General features: G+C 36.7%; 1 protein-coding gene across 1 annotated transcript in view; it reads left to right on the plus strand.

Annotated features, from left to right (window-relative positions):
• MTX2 (metaxin 2) overlaps positions 1-15,743 on the plus strand; it is a 78,118-nt gene that overhangs the window by 38,203 nt on the left and 24,172 nt on the right. The window contains exons 2-3 of the mRNA XM_062188264.1: positions 190-237; positions 1,217-1,263. Coding sequence (XP_062044248.1) covers positions 190-237; positions 1,217-1,263 — 95 coding nt within the window. The remainder of the gene's footprint in view (positions 1-189; positions 238-1,216; positions 1,264-15,743) is intronic.

Raw genomic sequence — 15,743 nt, forward strand, 5'->3', positions numbered from 1 at the left:
TTAAAAAGTTATCTAACCTACTTATACAAGTTACTGTAGAATCTAAGATAGAGTGATTAGTTGCCACATTTAAGGGAATCTTAGTGATTGACTCTACAATGCCCAAGGCAAATGTACGTGCTTATTAATTTGGTTAATTATTGATGTATTTGCCCTATGTGCCTAATTACTACTGCCTTGTTTCTGCAGCTACAGAACCATGGCCTGAAAATGCTACATTGTATCAGCAACTGAAAGGTAGGTTCTTGTTCACAATTAAAAATGGCATTGTAACAAAATACATTTATTATCAAAAATGCCCCTCAGTAATATAATTTACTGAAAAGAGAACATAAAACATAAGGAAGAGATTCTCTTGTATAATTTGTCTAGGAGGTTTTACCTAAACTTCTATCTGCCAGTGTAAACCAACTATTCACGGCCTATGAGGTCCTTAGTTTATTATTGACTCATTATATTGGCTGCTGTAGGCAGTGTAAAATGATGTGGTTGCAGGAACCCTTGGCAGATTTACTGCACTGATAGCTGAGACAGCAGATTTTTGAAGTCCTGTGGTAAAGTGGGCTCTCAGTAAAAAGGAACTGTGGAAATGTATAGGCTAGGATGGTTCAGGCTCCCTTTAGCAGCTCTTCATATATCATCAGATCACATTATGGACCCCATTTGGGGCTCAGCAGCCTGCTACAGTTGTCAGAAGACTGCAAAGTAATGAAGACTAATAGGCAAGCAGCCCTAGTCTTCTAAGCATGGAATTTTTATTGCAGCGAACTTGTCATCTTTCTTTTGTGTGACAGACCTAGACACACTGTGCAATATTAACTGCAAGCTGGTTTTATATGATTGTGAGTGCTTTTGCTTTTAACTAGAGGGGTTTGAGCACATACTATTTTACTTAATTTTAATGAAAAGAGCAGTAGTTCTTGAAAACTTGAAAAATGAATGTTTTTAAATGAGTGATTTAAATTATGAGTATTGCTGCTAAAATGCAATAAATGATCAGATAGTTTGAGAGGAAATAGTCCCATTTCATCATTATTTACATCCTATGATAATTTAGTCAGAATTATACAATGGCATTGATATAGAACTACATAATTACTGTAGTGATAGGCTATACCTTTTCTTTCTGAACATGGGAATCATTTTGTTTTTAAATAAAAATATATTTTAATTGTTTAGCAGTTCCACTTTTGACTCTTTCATTGTATTTCCACAGGAGAGCAAATTCTGCTTTCTGACAATGCAGCTTCTCTTGCTGTGCAGGTAAATATATAAATAATGTAATTTTTTTAACCCCCTAGGTGATTTGCATTATTTTGAGTTACAATTATTTCCCCCCTGCAGAAAGTCTGAGAATATATATTTAGAAATTTTTCATGTGATTTACTATCATCGATATAATATCACTTCCCTGTGATACGTAGTTTTATTATGTAATGTTCAGTTAATTGTTGTCAGTATGTTAAATAAAAATCTTCATTATTTTTAAAATGTCGTTTTTGTGTGTGCTATGTACATTCTGAGTGTTGCTGTTTTGCTTTTGGCTAGATAAGATGTTATTGATTAATTGGAGTGATATGTTCATTTAGGACTCAGAAGTATTGTCTAATTTATTTGTAAAGATTTATTTACTACATATTTCTAAGCTTTATTCTGCTCGTTGTGCTCTTTCTAGCCTTAATCCATTTGGTAATCTTGAAGCAGACATGTTCTCTAGCTGCTTCTATATTTATTGATTACATGAGTGTTTATTATCCCCAAACCACTTATTGAATGCAGGAGCTCTTCAAGTTATATATCACAGTTGTGTAATCCAAAGAAGATTAGTGGCCTTGTAAACTTGAAACTGTGTATGGAAGAATAGGATACTTGGGGATTGCTTGCTTAAAAAAAAAAAAAAAAGGAATGTTTATGCAGGTTTTAGAACTATAATGCAGTTATTCAAACATTTTATATGCTTAGCTGCTCTTTGTTTAGTTTATGGTTTGAATCACAAAGAGGATTTTACTATATAGCTTCTAAAAGATAACTCAAAGGAGAAATCTAAGACATATGACATTTATTTGAGGGGAGTGTGAGCTTCTTGAGGACAGAATGAAAGAGAACTAAAGGAAGTGTTTATTGAGTTTTTGTTGTGTTTTAAGAACTTAATTTTAGATCATCTCATATTTTTATTTAACTTGATATCCCCTGGGCTTAATAACAGTGTCTGGTACTGTCATTCATTATGGCAGTATGATAAATACCATTCAATGTATCTTTGTTTAAGGGTGAGAAGGAGACAAAAGATGAAAAGAAATGTGCTTGGGCAATAATTTGTTAGTATGAATATCTACAGGTATCTTTGTTTTTTAATTTTATATCTTGGACCAAGAATCTAAATTGTTTTTTCATTTACCTTTTTTTTGGTCTTTAGATAATTGTATTGTAATTAGTAGTTTCTTTAGTTAACATTAACTTTTGATAAGCAGAAATTCTTTTTTTTTTTTTTTTTTTTTTTTTTTTTTAACTTTTATTTAATGAATATAAATTTCCAGTGTACAGCTTATGGATTACAATGGCTTCCTCCCCCAATAACTTCCCTCCCACCCGCAACCCTCCCCCCTCCCGCTCCCTCTCCCCTTCCATTTGCATCAAGATTCATTTTCAGTTCTCTTTATATACAGAAGATCAATTTAGTATAAAGATTTCAACAGTTTGCACCCACATAGAAACACAAAGTGAAACATACTGTTTGAGTACTAGTTATAGCATTAAATCACAATGTACAGCACATTAAGGACAGAGATGCCACATGAGGAGCAAGTGCACAGTGGCTCCTGTTGTTGACCCAACAAATTGACACTCTAGTTTATGGCGCCAGTAACCATCCTAGGCTGTCGTCATGAGTTGCCAAGGCTATGGAAGCCTTCCAAGTTCACCGACTCTGATCATATTTAGACAAGGTCATAAAAGACAGGGTGAGGATAGTAACCAATGATCCTAAGAGTGGCATTTACCAGGTTTGAACAATTATACAGCATTAAGTGGGGAAGAGGACCATCAGTACACACATGTTGGGAGTAGAGCCATTGGTGGTAGAGTAGAGGTTATGATTACAAAGGAATGAGGCCCAAGTGCACTAGACAGGGCCTAGAACAAAGGACAGAGTCATTATTAGAGGAGCTAAGAAAGGTGCTGTCTAAGCTACAATTAAGTTTTCTGATTGAGAGGCAAATAGAACCTGATAGAAGGGGCTTGATAATAATCTGGTGGGCTTTAGGCCTTGTAAATTCAGAGGCCCAGAACTATCTATCTCTTCACATGGGGTATATCCTAAGGGAGGTGTGAACCTCCTAGGGGAAGGCACTCTGTTGACTTTCATTACTTGGCTGGCCTGGGAGGAGAGCTGGCCAGGTAAAGGCAGGGGGCATCTCTAACAAGAAATTTACAGTTCTGCCTGCAATGTTGCTGACCCTACTTGACCATCCCCTCAGCTGCAGTGGTCACTTTGGAAGTTGGGCTGAGTGAAGGGCTTTTCAGCTTAGAGCCAATAAGATCTGTGGCTCTGACCTGGGCATCCTTCGACTCCAGGGCAGGTCCATTACCAGTGATCCAACTCTTGGCAGAGCTGCCAGGGCTCTTCACAAGCTGACTTCTGCTGAAGCCCAGGCTTACCACATTGAAAGCCACTGCAGTGGACTGGCCTGTTGGGTCTCCTTGAGGGCAGATCACTGTACAGATCAGCCATTAATAGGCCTGCCACCCATTTGATAAGCAGAAATTCTGTTATGTGTGATAAATATTGAAATTTACTGTTATTTGTTAATCATTTTATTTATGTAGGTGAGGAAACTAGACTTTAAGTTTAGCTTTCAAATCTTAATAGCATATATTTAGCATATAGAATATACTCAGTAAATGTTTGTTGTATGAATGGTTTATAAGTGCAATAAAAGTAATCCTGCCTGATAATATCATGTAAATTACTGGCTATGTATAATGTCTTTGAACAGAGCTTCAGGGTATAGTGGGTATTTTTCTCAAAGCACTGATTCTTAACCTCTTTTTAATTATGTCTTGGGGCTAACTCAGGGTGTGACAAAAACTATAGACCATTTTTTCCCAGAGAAATTCCAGTGCACACACATAATTACAAACATCCCCAGCCTATTTTGCATATGATGTCAGTACATTCACCTATGTCTATACTGAAGCTGTTTGGAAGTCCCTATGAAGGGCCCCTGCAACTACATAATATTAGTTTAGGAAGTACTAGTAATGTTCACCAAAAAGAAGGCATTTTGGATAGGAATATAGTAGTTCCCAAGTGTGTGGATTTTTTTGCCCCTAGAAGACATTTGACCATGTTCACAGATTTTTGGTTGTCAAAACTATTGGGGAGAGTGCTTTTTGGCCAAGGAAGTTGCTAAACACCCTGCAATGCACAATATAGGCCCTCCACAGCAAAGGATATATCTAGCCCCAAATGTATATAGTGTCAAGGCTGAGAATCCCTAGAATAGATAGATGGTTTAACTGGTTCCAAGCCAAACCAGGATATCAGTATATTACCATTAAAAGGTTACATTTAAAATAATCCAAGGAAGGGAAGAAAAAAAGAAATCTTAATGTATAATTTATTTATCAATTCTGTTTTTATGGTTCTACTAATTTGCTTTCTCACTATGGTTCTAAAATCATAGTTTCTGTTAAGAGTAAAAGCAGACAAAAGGGACCTTTTAAAATGCAGAATTATGCTTAACCATTTCAGTTATTTTTATCCTACATGTGTCACTTAGATGATAAATTAACCAGCATATATTAAAAATTCCTGGTTTTCTTCAATATTCTTTGGCATGACAACTGATAGTAGCCATGACTATAAATGTGAATTTTCCAGATATCTGATGTAAACTTTATGGAGTAATTTTCTTCTATATAGTGGGCCAGCATCCTTTTAGAAGAATCAGTTAAAGGCGTCAGATTTGATGTATAAAATTGATCAAAATGGGGCCCACACTGTGGCTTATGGGTATAGCTGCTGTCTGTAGCACTGGCATCTCATATGGGTGCTGGTTCAAGTCCTAGCTGCTCCACTTCTGATCCAGCTCCCTGCTAATGTGCTTGGGAAAGCAGTGGAAGATAGCCCAAGTCCTTGGGCCCCTGCACCCACATGGGAGACCTGGTTGAAACTCTTGACTCCTGGCTTTGGCCTTCCCCAGCCCTGGCTGTTGTGGCCATTGAGGGAATGAACCAACAGATGGAAGACACTCCCTCTCCCCCTCCCTCCCTCCCTCCCTCCCTCCTTCCGTCCGTCAGTCCCTTCCACCCCTCCCTCCCTCCTTCTCTTTCCCTCTCTCTCTCTTTTGCCTCTGCCTTGCCCTTTCTGCAACTCTTTCCCATAAATAAAGAAATCTTTTTTAAAAATTGAAAATGTGACAGATATCCATAAATTGGATAGTTTTTGGTAGATATCCAGAAGATTTCTAGAAGATTTTCTATAATATCAAACATCAGATATTTTAATCAGGAAATTTAAATCTTACTTACTATGTAGTCTTAGTGTGTATTATACCTCTGGAACTAAGTGGTTAGACATTTTTTGATTAGAGAAACCATTTTGATTTCAGTTTAAAAGAAGATAATTTTTTTTCCCTGTGGCTGTTATTTTTCCTTATGTTTACTTTCCTTTGAGCCTCATCCAACAAGTATTGGCATTACCTGAAATATTTGCCTGTTTCTGACATAATCTTGTATGTTGAATATCATGAAGTATTAGGATTATATGGTTCTCTCATTCTTGTGAAGTAGGTAGGTGTGCAGTATTCACATACACACAGAAAAAGAGAGAAGTCTTCCATTCCATAAAACTTCCACTTTGAAGAACTGAAGCTTATATTGATTGAGAAAAGAACTCTGATAATAATTCCTTACTGTTCTCTCTTACCTCCTAAACTGTCTAATAGATATAAAATGTTGGCCCCTTTTAAAAAAGTAAGGTAACAGGTGAAATTAATTATAATATATGTTTTATTTAGTCTAGTTTATCCAAATATTGTCCTTTTAACATGTACTCAATACAAAATTTGTTACTGGGATATTTTACTTTTTTTCATTTAAAGTTCAAAATCTGATGTACATTTTATAGTTATAGCACATCTCAATTTGTGTTACCACATTTCATGTGTTCAGTAACCATGTGTAGTTTGCAGCTTTTGTATGGGGCTGTGTGGGTTTAGATACTGCAATATGAGTAAATACATATGAATTATAAAAATTGTCTTTTAAATGTTTTATTTTCATTACGAATTTTATGTCTTATTAGTTGATTATATTCTGTCTTTTGTCTTTTTGAACTGGACCATTGACCTCAGTTCCAAATATAGCATACTTTATTTAATTTTTTTAAAGATTTTATTTATTTATTTGAAAGTCAGAGTTACACAGAGAGAGGGGAGGAAGAGAGAGAGAGGTCTTCCATCTGCTGGTTTTCTCCCCAAGTAGCTGCAACTGCTCGAGCTGAGCCGATCCAAAGCCAGGAGCCAAGAGCTTCATCAGGGTTTCCATGTGGGTGCAGGGGCTCAAGGACTTGGGCCATCCTCCGCTGCTTTCCCAGGCCATAGTAGAGAGTTGGTTCAGAAGAGAAGCAGCCAGGAGCAGAACTGGCTCCCATATGGGATGCCAGCGCTGCAGGCAGAGGCTTAGATCTTTTTGCCACAGTCCAGCCCCCAAATATAGTATGTTTTCAGTAGAACACTCTGCTTCAGATTTCCTCATCTGTAAAACAGAGATATAATGGAAACTATCTGATTGGGTTTTTGTGAGGATTGGATACGCTAACATATTCAAAAAGTAATTGATGTATTGTAAATATGCAATGGATGTTGGTTATTTCCTTCTTTCCTGATTCTTTGACAGAAATACACATAATCAATATCAGCTAGAGGAAAGGAAGCTTAAATGTTAAAAGCATCAAAGTTAATTTAAAGTAAATATTATTTGTAAGAATTTTGTGAGATACTTTTGTATCTATGTGAACATTAATTTTTATGATTGTTTCCTGCCATCTCAAAAATTAATATTGAATGCTTTAATTGAAATAAAATGTTATTTTAATAATACTGAAAATTTGCTTTAAAATGCAGTATTTATTGGATGCTTTTATCGTGGAAGGCATTGTACGAAGAGCTTTTGTGTGCAGTGTCGCATGCAGTCCTTACTATAACCTTAATGCAGAACACTATGGCTACCTTCATTTTAAAGATTTGGAATTTGAAGCTCAAGAGATGCTCTGCTCATTCAAGTTCATAGTGGCCACAGATTGGGGAGGGAAACAGAACATAGCAACAGTGGTTGGGTGCCACATGTGTTTGTCACTGTGCTGAGCCCTTAGTTCTTTTTTTTTTTTTTTTTTTTTTTAAGATTTTATTTATTTATTTATTTGACAGGTAGAGTTACAGACAGTGAGAGGGAGAGACAGAGAGAAAGGTCTTCCTTCCGTTGGTTCACCCCTTAAATGGCCGATACGGCCGGAGCTACGCTGATCCAAAGCCAGGAGCCAGGTGCTTCTCCTGGTCTCCCACGTGGGTGCAGGCGCCCAAGCACCTGGGCCATCCTCCACTGCCTTCCTGGGCCACAGCCGAGAACTGGACAGGAAGAGGAGCAACCGGGACTAGAACCCAGGGCCCATATGGGATTCCGGCACCACAGGCGGAGGATTAGACAAGTGAGCCACGGCTCCGGCCCCTAGTCCTTAGTTCTTGTTAACTCATTTAATCTTACAACAACTGTGTGAGGTGGGTACTGTATGAGTTAAGTATCAGGAACATCCTCTCACACAACAACCCTGTGAGGTGGCTATTGTTATTCCCATTTTCACAAAGATTAGGAAACTAAGGCAGAGAGATTAAACAGTTGTTCCAAAGTTCCATAAGTGGTAGTTGGCAGAATGGTATTGCAAACCTTAGGAGTCTGAGTTGTGGTCCCCACTCCTAGCACTTTGCTTGTCCCCTGACACAGATCTTTGAATTTTACCCAACAATAAGTGAACATTTATTCACAAATTATTCTTGACATTTCAGAGCAAGTTATATCTTACATTTTGTAGTTTATATTATGGTGTAAAAGACAAACTTGTCTTAGTGTTTGGATCTTTGTAATCAAATAAAGGCAGTCTTATGTATGTTATGTGTTATTATGAAGCTCAACTTAGGTAATAAATGGAAATTCTTTTGAAAAAAGTGAAAGCAGTTGAAACACAAGATGATATTGTGGGGCTAGTGCGGTGGTGTGGTGGGTAAAGCCACCGCCTGCAGCGCCAGCATCCCATATGGATGCCACTTCGAGTACCGGCTTCTCCACTTCTGATGCAGCTTTCTGCTATGGCGTGGGAAAGCAGTAAAATATGGCCCAAGTCCTTGGGCCCCTGCACTGGGAGAACCAGAAGAAGCTCCTTCGGTTCGGTCCAGCTCCAGCCATTGCAGCCGTTTGGGGAATGAATCAATGGATGGAAGACCTCTCTTTCTCTCTCTCTCTGCTGCTGCCTCTCTGTAACTCTACCTTTCAAATAAATTAATAAATCTTAAAAAAAGATGATATTGAATGCAGAATTAGTGCCTATTTTTACTTTTAAGATTTATATACATACATGTTTTGTGAATATCTTTATATAATAACATGTTACTTTCTAGTGAGTTTTTTTTTTTTTTTTTTAAGATTTATCTATTTATTTGAAAGGCAGAATTACAGAGAGGGAGAGGGAGAGGCAGAGGCAGAGAGAGAGAAGGCTTCCATCATGTGTTTCACTCCCCAAAGGACAGGGCTGGATCAGACTGAAGCCAGGAGCCAGGAGCTTCATCTGGGTCTCCCATGTGGGTGCAGGGATCCAAGCACTTGGACCATCTTCAGCTGCTTTCCCAAGCACATTAGCAGGGAGCTGGATTGGAAGTGGAGCAGCGTGGACTCAAACCAGCACCCATATGGGATGCTGGTGCTGCAGGTGACGACTTAACTTGCTACACCACAGCACTGGTCTCTGTAGTAAGTTTTACACAGAATTTCATTTAACCTATATGAAGTAATTTTAAAAAGAAACTGAATTTCCTTTTTGTCTGGCTAAATCTAGATGATATAGAAATTTGAATTTATTTTTTACTGTCTCAAACTATGATCATTATTACAATGCTGCATGAGAAAGTTAATCTCACTTTTACTTAAAATAAGAAGTAACATTTAAGCTTTTCCCTTACTCTATGTGAGTAAACACTTTAAAAATGAATGGAAGAAAACAGAAAAAAGACTTATTTTATTTCTGTTGAATATGTCATAAACTTTAAAAAAGTCAGCGTTTTTATAAATTCCATTAATGCTGGGTCATGAACACTAACATGTCAGATCTGCTGATAAAAACTTAGCTGACCTTTGCTTTTTCCTTTTTAGCATATTATGCTTTTTAAGTAGACATATTTAATTAGTGGTTACATGTTAATCCTAATGTGTTTGGGAAAGAGCAAGAGAAATCTCTGTTTTTTGGGAATGCAGGTTCGTGGTTACATTGGAGAATATTTGTGAGTATGAAAATATAGATGCAGTAAAATTATCAGGCATTCACAGGGCTACAATGGACAGCTTACCTGCAGAATTTTAGAGGAAATGATTTTGAGTTTTCGGTTTGATTGAGTACATTTTTGCTTTAAATAAGTTATTCAGGGTGTGTGAAATTTCAAAGTATCAGTTTACACCTGATATAAATAAGTCTGGCACCACTGGAAGTGTTATAATAGAGAAGTAATTTTTTATATGAAAACAAGTGTTGAAAATGTGTATAACTTTTTAAAAGTTTCATAAAGTGTAAAATTTTAGATTTTTGCTTATTCCTCTCATTTTGACTGCCCTCTACAAAATGAGGTTTCTGTGTTCACTTTCAGGGTTAAAAGGAAAGGAACAGTAAGGGCAAGGAGGATTTAGTGAACATTGATTAGATAAAAGAATTCGTGAAATATGTTTGGTATTAAAAAATGAGCGAAATAGAGGCTGCAGCTGTTTCCTTGATGCCACAGAACTTAAATTCTGTAGATTAGTTATATTGCATTATTACTTATATACCAGAAGTATAAGAGTGATTGGTGATTTATACCTATAAAACCTGGAGTGATAAGTATATAATTGTGAACTTAACTGCAAACAGAGTTTAGCAGATTAAAAGAATTCAATACTAATACTAGTCTCTGAAAACAAAATGGACTGATGTATATAAAACATAAAAAATAGCATTTTAGGATTTGTGGCTATGAAGTACTATGTATTTAATATAGGATTAAGTGACTATTAGAGTTACCATTTTTAGTAATCAGTGAAATAATGTAAAATGGCTGAACAGGGTAATGATTTGCTAATGTATTTGTTTAATTTAGCAAAAATTAATTCTCCTGTAGTTGTGAGAGATTGCAAGTTAGAGTATCAACTGTACTCTTTTTTTGTTTAAAAAGTAAATAGCAAGCAGGATTTTAAAATTTGCTGCTGTTAAACAGAACAATAAAGACATAGTAGTAAGATGAAAAAAATGACAGTCAATTTTTTTCAACAGAAAAAGGCTAGAATTCTTCATTATTAGATATACAGTATCAACATAATCGATCTAGCAGCATTATATTTGAGCTGAAAACACACTTAAATTTGAGGCCATACACTACCCTGTGTGAGTGAAACATCTTTCATATAGTTCTAAGATGAAATTACCCTTGAATGAATAGCATCTTCATTTATCTTCAAACCTCTTCTGTGCTTTTAGTGAATCTACTCTTTCAACATTCTACAACAAGAATTACATTACACCATTATACCAGAGTACTTCTGCAGTGTGAAATAGATTGGTTTGGAAAATGAACCTGGCTTTGCTATAAATTACATTCACAGGTACAAAGGAATTTGTTATTTTGTTGAAAAAGTCACAAATATAATTAAGGTCTTAATTTATGTTAAACTACAAATATGGCTATTACAGTAACTGGATTAGGAACTTAATCTGTCACTTCAAGAATGATACCTAACACTTTTCATTTGTAACCTTAGATACATTATTCCAATTATAGGATCTGCAGCTGTTTGATATAAAAAATGAATTATTTTGTAGATAGATTTGTTCATGGTTTTTAATTTTAAAACATGCCTCTTCAGTAAGGTAGAAAATAATTCTTCAGTTGTCGTCACAGATTTTCCTTTTTGTCCTTGTGAAACAGGATCTGAATTAACATTCAGAACCATTTTCATTTCGTGCCCTGAAAATGGCATTGCATGCTTGAGAATAGTCCTTAGTGAATTCTTATATAGAATTTTTCAAATTTAATTATGAAATGAGTAGAAGCTTTGTCCTGAAGAAGAAAACCTGAGGTCTGCTGTCTAAGGGTAGCTTTACCTGATTGGACTGAAAGTGGATTGTTCCCTATCTAGAATTTGAATAACTTTGTTAATATGGCTTGCATAATTTAGTTTTAACCACTGTAAAGTATTTACTCTTTTAAAAGCTATTTAATGAGGACAATTCTTAAAAATTTAGAATTCTATATTTTTGTTGGCAAGCAGTGCTGACTTTATTTCTTCGGTGCAGTTAAAGAGAATATTGTTAGATATATATTTTTTAAAAGATATATTTATTTATTTGAAAGAGTTACACAGAGAGAGAAGGAGAGACAGAGAGAGAAAGAGAGAGAGAGAGAGAGAGAGAGAGAGAGAGAGAGAGTCTTCCATCTGCTAGTTCACTCCCCAGTTGGCCGCAATGGCCAGAGCTGAGAGAGAGAGAGAGAGAGAGAGAGAGAGAGAGAGAGAGAGTCTTCCATCTGCTAGTTCACTCCCCAGTTGGCCGCAATGGCCAGAGCTGTGCTGATCCAAAGTCAGGAGCCAGGAGCTTCCTCCAGGTTTCCCATACGGGCGCAGGGGCCCAAGGAGTTGGGCCATCTTCTACTGCCCTCCCAGGCCATAGCAGAGAGCTAGATTGGAAGTGGAGCAGCTGGGACTTGAACCGGCTCCTAAATGGGATGCTGGCACTGCAGGCGGCAGCTTTACCCGCTATGCCACAGTGCCAGTCCCAGATTTTTTTTTTTTTAAGATTTATTTATTGAAAGTCAGAGTTACACAGAGAGAGAAGGAGAGGCAGAGAGAGAATCTTCATGTGCTGATTTACTCCCCAGTCAGCCGCAACAGCCAGAGCTGTGCTGATCCGAAGCAAGGAGCCAGGAGCTTCTTTCCAGGTCTCCCATGCGGGTGCAGGGGCCCAAGGAGTTGGGCCATCTTCTACTGCTTTCCCAGGCCGTAGCAGAGAGCTGGATTGGAAGTGGAGTAGCTGGGACTCTAACTGGTGCCCATTTGGGATGCCAGCACTGCAGGCAGCTGCTTTACCCTCTACGCCACAGCACTGGCCCCTTGTTAGGTATTTAATTTGTAGGAGAAATGTTCATTTTGTTTTCGGAATAAAAAAGATAGTTGGTGCTGCTCATTAGCAAATGATTCAATATTGTTACTATCAGTTAATTAAAATGAAATTAACATATTTAATGTCCCTGCCATCTACTGTTCTGCTTATTCTAAGCACTTTAGTATTTTTTTCTTACTTGATATTTTTTTGTCTGTAATTAACAAAACTTTAATAAAGACATTTATTACAGAAGGAACTCTAATTGTTCATTGAATTCCAGCTATGGAGCTGGTGTGTTGTTAGCTTCTTGGGCAGTAAGAATTATTCTTTCAGTGCCTTTTGGTTATTTTATAGTTCTTTTCCATAAAAGTTTGACCCTACAACTTTATTCTATTTACATGTAATTCTAACAGGAAAAGGTTACATGCTTTCCTATTCTGATTGTCTCTTTTGTTGCTTTCAGAAAGAGCCTGATTTTGTTTTTTCTACAACTGTCAGATGTTGATATATCTAAAATTGAGTCAAATATTCCAGAAATAGTTTTCAGGTGAGAGTTGTATTAAGGAAGGTTCTATTCTCTAATGTGATGTGCCTTTATACATTCTCTCAAATAGCATTTCACATTTTCAATTACAAATTTTCTCTATTTAAAGCTTTTTGTGCTTATTGAATTGAGTTTCTGATTTCAGCACTGGTAACTGTTTTTCCTTAAGTTATTTTCTTTTCCAAAGCAGTATCATATTTATAGCTATTGAATTTTTAAAATATGTCAACTAAAGTTAAATTTAACTTTAAATCACTGAGTTTTGGATCCATAAAATTATAAAATGTTAATCTTTATTGTAGCTCCCTAGTTTTCTATGACCTTAAGTATGTTTGTATTTATTATTATGAATGTCTATGGCTTGTTCATTAAGCAAATGTTTGTTGATAACTTGCATTAAATATTAATGGAAAGCTTTCTTTGGGAGTCATGAAGATTAGGTAGTCTCTTCTTTTGCAGATGGACAAGTGAGTATTTATTACTACTAGTACTGTTACTATGTGGAGACTTCAAAAAGTACATGGGTGTCCGGTGCTGTAGCATAGTGGGTAAGGCCACAGCCTGCAGTGCCCGCGTCCCATGGGTGCTGGTTCATGTTTAGGCTGCCCTACTTCTGATCCAGCTCTCTGCTGTGCCCTGGGAAAGCAGTAGAAGATAGCCCAAGTCCTTGGGCCCTGCACCTGCGTGGGAGACTTGAAGAAAGCTCCTGGCTTCTACCTTCAGATCTCTCTCTCTCTCTCTCTCTCTCTCTCTCTCTCTCTGCCTCCTCTTCTCTGTAACTCTGCCTTTCAAATAAATAAAATCTTTTTCAAAAAAAGTACATGGAAATTCATGTTACCTTTGTTTTTTAATTTGTGAAATGCATGAAGTTTGTAGACCTTAAATAAAAGGTCTCTGTGGAAAAAAAAAAAAAAACAGAAAAATCTACAAAGAAAATTTGCTATCATAGAGTGGAGGGTTCCTACATTATGTGACCATGACTTCTTTGTATGTATTGTGGTAGGTTTTTGATACCAAAAGAAATTTTTCTTTTTTTACTTTTTGAAATGTTGGGAAGGACCCTAGGCAGAGCAATAATGAGAATAATTTTGGATCTTCTCAACTCAATTTTATATACTCAAGACATTTCAGATTCACAAGGAATAAATATTTCAGTTGAAAAACTTTTTAAGGTATATTGCTCAATGAGTATTTTTTGTTAAACTTGAGTCTGCTGGCCACATGTGTAGGGAGTACTCTGAATTATTCAGTTATCAAATCTGTTTAGCAGGCATCTATCAACTCATTTTAAATAAATACTTCTTGTGAAAAATGTAATCATATTTAATATTAACCTAAAACATGTGATTAGGAAGATCAACGTGCCTCAGGAGAAGGACCCTTAATATGTTACAAAATACTGTCTGTGGTCTTTGGTCTTTTGTCACTATTGCTTAAATTTCAGCATAAAGTAAAACCTGTAGCTTAGTATTTGCTACAGTTTGGCAGAAAAAAGAGTTACTGTCTTCACTGTGAAGCTCCAATATCACCATATAATTGTTAATCAAGCCTATTTATTTGACAGCCAATGAAGATGAGAGAACTTAGTTCGCATTTCTTGGAAGAGGGGAAACAGGAACAATGAAGATAATGGGCTTTTTGATAAATTGTTATCCACAATAGGATGAAGATGTCCCCAAGTATTTCTGATTGTATTTTTTGACATTTTATGTTTAATTTTTGAAATAAATGAATCTCCGTAAAAAATAAATAACATAGCTGCAAGAAAAAAAGGATTGTATTTCTTTATTTAAGACGTAGAGTTACACACAGGGAGAAGCAGAGAGCAAGGTCTTCCATCCACTGGGTCACTTTCCTGATGGCCCCAACAGCTGGAGCTGAGCTGATCCGAAGCCAGGAGCCCAGAGCTTCTTCTGGGTCTCCCACCTGGTTGCTGCTTTCTCAGGCCATAACAAAGAGCTGGGTTGGAAGAGGAGCAGCTGGGACACATACTGGTGCTGATATGGGATGCTGGCACTGTAGGATTACGCTTAGCCTAATACATCACAGCACAGCCCCATGTGTTACCCGTTTTTCCACAAACCTTTTGAATCCTTTTGTACTGTGTGTTATCCATTTCCCACAAACCTTTTGAATCCCTCTGTACTAAATATTAACAATACTTTATATTTATTGAACTCTGTGTCAGATGGTATGTAGTGTTTTGCATATGGTACCTTAAGTAATTTGCCAAATAAATGGTCTTCTTTTGAGAAATGAAAAAGGTAAAGAACTTTATCAGGCTAACACAGTCACTAAGATTCTGCCCAGAGCTCTTTTCCTGAGAGGCTTTTGCTCTGTTAACTCCTTGTGTTATATACTGACTCTTAGGATTCGTATAAGAATTCTGCTTTTCAGATGTATTTACACTGTAGTCTTCCACATAGACAGCTTGCTTCTTTAATCCATACTCTGTCAGGATTCATTAGATTCTGGTTAGGTTACCTAATCTGTGGGATTTAAGGAACAGGAATGTGCTGATGATTCTCAGGCTTGAGTGGTATGGCTTAGCATTCAGCAGTAGGTAACAAGATTACTTTAGATTATGATAAGGACAACGGTCTCTATGAGCCAACATCAGGCTGATTGTGTTTCTGTACGATCAAGTTGGGCCTGTTTCACCACTTTCTGAACTGAGTTCAGAAGTTTTAAAAATTTAATGCACTTATGAGAAAGAACATTGATATCTTGGGTTTTTAAGCACAATTTTAAACATTTATTCATTTATTTGATAGGCAGAGAGATAGGTTGAGATCCTATTGATTGGTT

Source organism: Lepus europaeus, chromosome 1, assembly GCF_033115175.1.
Source record: "Lepus europaeus isolate LE1 chromosome 1, mLepTim1.pri, whole genome shotgun sequence".
NCBI classification, from domain to species: Eukaryota; Metazoa; Chordata; class Mammalia; order Lagomorpha; family Leporidae; genus Lepus; species Lepus europaeus.